At 32.3% G+C, this 7,438-nt stretch overlaps 1 protein-coding gene across 1 annotated transcript; it reads left to right on the forward strand.

The window, feature by feature from the left end:
• On the forward strand, window positions 911-2,630 carry LOC109348923 (AT-hook motif nuclear-localized protein 24-like). Its single transcript, XM_019589535.1, has one exon. It carries the CDS (start codon window positions 1,216-1,218, stop codon window positions 2,128-2,130), a length of 915 nt encoding a protein of 304 aa, XP_019445080.1. The 5' UTR covers window positions 911-1,215; the 3' UTR covers window positions 2,131-2,630.

The raw sequence follows: 7,438 nt of genomic DNA on the forward strand, positions 1-7,438 counted from the left end.
ACAATCATATTAATTAACGTTTCTGTTTGATCTATGAGTATCTTCTTCGTTGTAATAATGACTAGATGTAAGCAAAATGAAACCAATGTCAGAACTTTGAGTAAAAGTATTAGAAATTAAGGAGAAATAAATAAATTGCATATTTTATTCATTGATTTAATGATTGAATGAAAAATAACAACCTATTATATAAAAAACTCTACTTAACTCATAACTAATTAATCTATTTTATAAATATTTTAATCATGAAAATTAAATTTATAATGATAGTTTGTTGTGCAAACAAGTTTAAAGTGATATATCATAAGTAATATAATTTAAAGGGTTTTAGACCTATAATGCATAAAAGTAATTACTAACCATAACAGATAAGTCTGAAGAAGCATTCAGTGGTGTTACTACAACAATTTATGGTTAACATGTATTAGAAATCTTATAAAATTCGTGAATCATATCAAAATTAACAACATATATTATAACATGTAATATTTATGTACTAATAGTATAAAAATTTATATACATTTAGTATATTATTCATTATTCATTTGTTTACTTTCTTTTTTGAAGAATCGAGGATAATAAAACATGAACGATAGATGATACAATAATATTATATAAAATTTATGTTAATATTATGCTTATTTTTAAGATAGATTTATAAATACTTCTAAAAATAAAGTTTTTAAAAAGTATTATATACAGTCTAGATTATGATCCTAACCAAATCTTTCTCAATTAAGTCACTTTTATTTATGTTTGTTGACCACTTTTTTTTTAAAAACTTAACAAATTGACTTTGATTGATTTGAATTACAGAAATAATTTCCCAATAAGATTGAAAACTGTACATCCCTAATTGAGGCATATAATACAAAAATAATAAAGTTGGATCTGTTATCTCAATCCATCCACCGCCCATAAGCACGCAGTCTTACCCAAACCTTGGATCGATCTCTTATCTCAATCTAACCCTAACCCCAACACATAACACTTAACACTTTCTTTCCCTTCTTTAATTTCTTATCACAATGAACTTCTATTTCAATCTCTTATCTTCTTATATCTATTCAAATCCGCAAGAAGATCATCTAATTAAAGAAAGATAATTGGCTAATCTATCTTCTTGTTCTTGTGTATGCAAAGCAAACTTTTCAGCTTCAGAGATATTATTATTATTATCATCACATAGTTTGAAACATAAGAATAGAAGAAATAATGGATCCAATTTCAGCACATGGACACTCTCTTCCCCCTCCTTTCCACACAACAAGAGATTTCAATATGCATCATCAGCAGCAGCAGCATCAGCATCAATTCCACGCTTTACAGCATCAAACAACAGAAGACTCTCAAAGCGGAAGCAGCGGTGGTGGCTTGAATCTCAAAAGAGAACGCGAAGAAAACAAGAACAACAGTGAAGGGAATGATCTCGGTGGTGAAACTGAGATGTCAAGAAGACCAAGAGGAAGACCTGCTGGATCCAAGAACAAACCAAAGCCACCAATCATCATCACACGTGACAGCGCAAATGCCCTAAAGACGCACGTGATGGAAGTTGCCGACGGTTGCGACATCGTGGAAAGTGTTTCCAACTTCGCTAGGCGTCGCCAAAGAGGTGTGTGCATCATGTCCGGCACCGGAACTGTTACTAATGTAACTCTTCGTCAACCAGCTTCTTCTGGTGCTGTTCTCACTCTTCATGGAAGGTTCGAGATCTTGTCCCTTGCTGGATCCTTTCTCCCACCACCTGCCCCACCCGCCACGTCTGGTTTGACTATTTATTTGGCGGGCGGGCAAGGGCAGGTTGTGGGAGGAAGTGTGGTGGGGACACTCTTGGCTTCAGGTCCTGTGGTTATTATTTCGGCTTTGTTTAGTAACGCTGCTTATGAGAGACTTCCTTTGGAAGAAGATGATCCTTCTTCGCTTCCACTGCAAGGTGGTGGTGGCGGTGGTGGCTCGATTGGATCCCCGACTGCTGGTGGTGGACTTGGTGGTCAACAACAGCATCAGCAGAATCAGCTTTTAGGAGATGCAACTACTCCACAATTTCATGGGTTGCCTCCTAATCTTCTCAACTCTATTCAGATGCCTTCAGAAACATTCTGGAATACAAGTCGCTCTCCATATTGATACTGATGATGATGATTACACTGATATATCAATGAAGGTTTTAAGTTACCATAGCAGTTGTGACTACGATGAAACAATAACAGCGGTTGCAATGAGGTCATCTAGGAAAGACAAGCATAATCAGAACATAGAGGCATAAATTCGGAATTACAATTTCAAACCTTGACAACAGTGTATCATTGTATGTTCCACGCACGGTATTGCTGGTTTCTTTATTTGAGTCCTTTTTATTATCTTATCAGCTTTTTAGAAGTAATTCATCAAACTCTCTTAAGCTATGAATTTAAGGCCGGAAATAGGGCTGTGAACGTACCATGGACAAGGTTTTATGCGCTTCTTTCTTACAATTTGTGTGTTACTTTGATGATGAATTAGATGATGAGTTGATATATGCTTACGTGTATTTGAGTTTGTAATTAAATTTGATGGATTCCTTCTTGGTGAGTTTGATTCTGTACGTGTGAAGAATAACGGGGTACATTTGCTTCAATTGACTTTGAGATGAAGTGGTAGAAGTTACTAATAAACTAGTATGAGGTATGAATGTGTTCTCACCATGTTCTTGTTGCAGTTGGCATGAGCTTTTTCTATAGCACTGTTGTATCAATCTCATGCCATCCATCATAAGTCATCGCATTAGGTGTTATTACTTTTTTGTGTTGCTTATTATAAGCGCATCATCTCAACACTCGCATATATTTCTGAATTGGAGATAACATCATTTTTTGTTGTTTCTCAGTTTTAGTTAAGGTTCACTAGTGCTCTTATACATGGTGACAGATCCAGTGGTAGTAGCTTCTTGACCATGCACTTAGATAGACTTGAGAGCATATATACGATCTTAGGTTGCTGAAGTTGGAACTTGTTTGTTACGATGTAATTCCTTTATAACCGTGGCCCTAGATTATTTTACATAAACTATAGAGACCATTGAATTTCTTTTTGTTTTCAATAAGATTGCTATTATATTTTCTATTATACATTTCTCAATTTTTCTCTCCATAATTATGAGAGTATGGGTATATGTTGTGTTGAACTTTGAGCAAAAATTAAATAGTAAGAAATGAATAAGTATTAAAATAAGGGTTTTGCTAAAGGGCGGGGATCCTATCTCTTATTCATGTCCTATTTGGTGTACCAAACCAATGATAAATCTTTATTTATTTAAAAATAAAAATGAAAAATATTTTATATTATTTCATGAACTTTAATTGGTCTAGGACATAAAGACAATAAAATTATAGGACATGTAATCTTTCTCCTTTCTAAACATGGTTGTAATGACAATGACACGGAACCCAAGTGTGTAAAATTAATGTTTGAAAATGTTGTATTATAATTAGATTAACATTTTTAGTTTTTTAACAATGGCTCTGTACTTTTGGGTCCTTAATTATTGCCCTAAGGATTATGTTTAGCAAAGCCCCTCGAAATAAAATGTATCTAATTAAAAATGGAAATAGTTAATATTTAAGTTTTTAGAAGCTATTTAATAAGTATTTATTAGGAAGATTTAATGAATGATTTTATATGATTTTTGGCCACTATCCTTAGAAAACTAGTTAATATAAGACTACAAAGTTTTAAAACTATCATTACAATACGGGATATGGATATGTCTTTTGTATTTATCTTGTTCATTCTGGAGTACACATGTAGTAATGAACATTCCCGGCTTAAGGTGATAACTGATAAGTAACTTTGAAGCAAATTCAAATTTTAACAAATGAGCTGAATATGTAGAAATAAGACATTAGTAGTAGTAGTAGTAGATAAACATGTAAGTTTGGCAACTGGTTCACACGTGCAGTGTCTGATGGAAGCTCTTTTTCGAGGCAGTCACCCACACTCTTTCATTAAAAGGAAACGTTAACCAAGACAACAAGGTCCCCAAACGTTACATGCACCTTGTCTCCCCCCACCCCCATTCTCTCTCTCTCTCTCTCTCACTGCTCAGATTCCATGCACCTATGCTACTTAGCTTGTTTTCTCTCACATCCTCAACCCCACAAAAAAGTTTTTGTGGTTAGGGATATGTAAGAGATTAGTTTGCTTGGATTTTACGAGGAAAATAAGCATATAATTTCAACAAAACATTTCAGCTTCCTTTATTTCAATCCCTATTGTTTTGTAGCACAAAAGCTTAAACAAATCAATCCACCCAGTTTCAGTTTTTTTCCAAATGTATTCCTTACCCCCATGAGTTCTTTTTTGGGCTCACCCAATGAGTAAAAACTAATATCATTTGAGGATGTGGTTGTACTAACAGAAATCAAACATTTGACATTTTAGTTATTATAATATTTAACAGTATCTTACACCACTATCACATAGAATAATTAGACACCTCAAAAGATTAGTATTTTATTTATAAGATAAGAATAGATTGATTAATAATTGAAATTGATATTCAAATAACATAAACTAATTAATTACCCAATCATTTTCCTTCCTCGGTGACACAGTTTGGCATCTTTCATTTATTGTAACTTTTGTACTGTGTGAATGTTACGTTACTGACTCTCACGGTCAACCGAATTTCAAAAACCCTAGACATGATTCTTGAGCCAGCTACTGTTTTGTTCGCTCGAAGCAATAATATCTGAATATTTTATTTTTAAATTTGTTTACTCTTAACTGGCTTAACATTTTACATAGTTATAGATTCCACACCAACCCATCTTGTTCAGAAGCTTTAAGCATTATTTGTCCTTTTTGCGGCTCTAACCACAACTGTTTTCAGGTCTTCATCCTAATCATGTTTCCCTCTATCCAAGAGCTCACCTAATTATTATTTTGATTTAAGTACTTGAATATGGCATAAGATAAATGTTTTTGAGTTATCCGCAATATAAAGTATGGGACAAGGATCTGTTGTCTCAAACTTTGTTCCAAATTCTGTTCCATACCAATCATATTATGTCACGCCAGTTAAAAAAATTAAATATTCATAACTTTATCAATTTTGTTTCATTGTGATTGGTCAAAGATGTGATTAGGAACATGGTTGGGCAGTAGATCCCCATCCATAAAGTATGAAGTTCATGATTCAAACCCCACTAACTAATTGTACAGTTTTCATAAGAAAAACTTCGTTTATAAAAAAAGATTCGCTAAATATTAAAATTTTAGAATAGATCGATGAAGAGGAAAAGGAGAAGATATGGAAATGGAAATAACAAAAAATTTCCGATAAAAGTCAAGTTAGGACCAATTTATTTGACAAACCTAAATATACTGGAGGAACAAAGTGAGAAAACGAAATAAAAAAAGGAAAGTAAAATAAAGAATGAAATAATCTTACATATTTACTATTTCCTGTTTTTTTTCAATTAACACGTATTTTAAAAATACTATAAAAAAATAAAAGACACGTCAAATAATTTCCTATGTATGCATGTTCATGGTTTTTTTAGATTTGGTTTTAATTTCCGGTTGTCTTTGTTCTACTAGGCTTCTTTTCTCAACCCATGTTTTCTTGGAGGATGAAATGATAGTTTTCTTTGAATGTCTTAATCACTGTGCCAGTGCCATTATGGGTAAACATTTTAAATTTATCGTAGTATAAATAGATTAATCTTGATCAAGCCCGAATAATGGATCTATTAAATTATTGCATCTTGAACTAATTAATGATTGGCTACCATGTTGAGGCGCCATTGAAAGATGTCATTCTCGATGCAGACAAAAACAAAAAATGCCTCATTCTGATATTTAATTAATCACCAGATTTTAGATTTTAACATATATGTTCTATTTAAGGCAACACAGATAACCTGCTTACTTGCATTTAAGCAAGCATTTCATTGTGTTAAAAAATATACATGTAATCCATTTTAGGATTTAAATAATATTTACACATTGTCGTTGGAAAAAATTATATAGCTCATTAAATTATTCATAACTTATTTATTGCTTATATTTAATAATCAATAATGAATAGATATAAACAAAAACTCTTATACATAGTATAAAAGCATCCTAATTGGTATAACTTATTTATTATCCTTAAATAGTCTTTATTTTATAATTGTTCATAAGTTTCATTTTTATAAAAAACGCGTATGTTATGATGATATATGAATTTTATATACTATCATTTATCATTCATATTTAATTGTCATTGACTTTTCAAAAAAAAAATATATAAAAAAAAATGTATACAGTAACAGTGTAAGAGTTTTTTACACTGTCACTGTATTATACACCGAAGGGTAAATGATGTACTGATAGTGTATAATTCTTTACACTATCAATACAACAATATTATATAAAAAATAATATAAATGACCAGTGAATACAACGACTCTAATAATAATAGTATGATTAAGGAAGGCATCATTACCCAATAATAATATTAAAAGACTACTACTACTTTTTCTCGATCATTTCTCATTCCCGAGTAAGTTTAAGCGCATATGTCTGAAAATAAAGCTTAAATTATCAACGATAATCATTAATAACAAATAATACACTCGCTTTTGCAACTTGATAGGGCACTCATTAGGGGACAATGCTTGTTCACGAGGCCCACAAGGCCACAACAGTAGATAAGTCTATAACAAATTGTTTTTGGTTGAAACAATTCAAATCACCACTAATGAACAAATCAATCAATTGTATAAGAAAAAGTCAACAAATCAATTCTTGTCCTTATATTTATTTCATGGAAGAGAATCAAAACTACCACTACCCTTCCATATATTTATTTCATATACACATTAATTTACATTCCAAAAGCTAGACACTAGCAAGATATCACATTGATTTAATTAGATTTAATTATAACATGTTCATTGATGGAAATAAGCCACTTTCACTTGTTTAAAATTCCAACTTGGAAGAAAGCCATCCAAATTTCAGTCCAATTTAGTTTATTCTTCAGTAATTTATCCGCAATCGCCTCATTTCAGTTTGGAATGTGGGACTGGAGACTAGTGTTCGATGCGCAAGAGTCTTTATATCTTCTCTTGAACAATCTCGCGAAATACGAACTAGCTCCCATAATGCACCACCGGTAATCATGTCTCTTGCATTTACTTCTGTAGTGTAAAAAACAAAGGATCTTAGTGACATGCACCAGTGCAAGTTTAGTCTCTAGTTCACAGAAAGAGTGTGCTTAGTACTTACCATGTTGTGCTAAGTGACATAGTGCAAGCTCAATGTGACGCCTAATTGATGAGGATTCGTTATTTGCATTTTGCACAATCCATGCAAGGGCACCATCCTCAATAAGGAAAGATCTTCCACTCTTTGTCCCTGTACAATGTGGCAAATTTTTTAAATAATAAACATTGTCAGAATGTTA

Source organism: Lupinus angustifolius, chromosome LG06 (assembly GCF_001865875.1).
Source record: "Lupinus angustifolius cultivar Tanjil chromosome LG06, LupAngTanjil_v1.0, whole genome shotgun sequence".
NCBI lineage: Eukaryota > Viridiplantae > Streptophyta > Magnoliopsida > Fabales > Fabaceae > Lupinus > Lupinus angustifolius.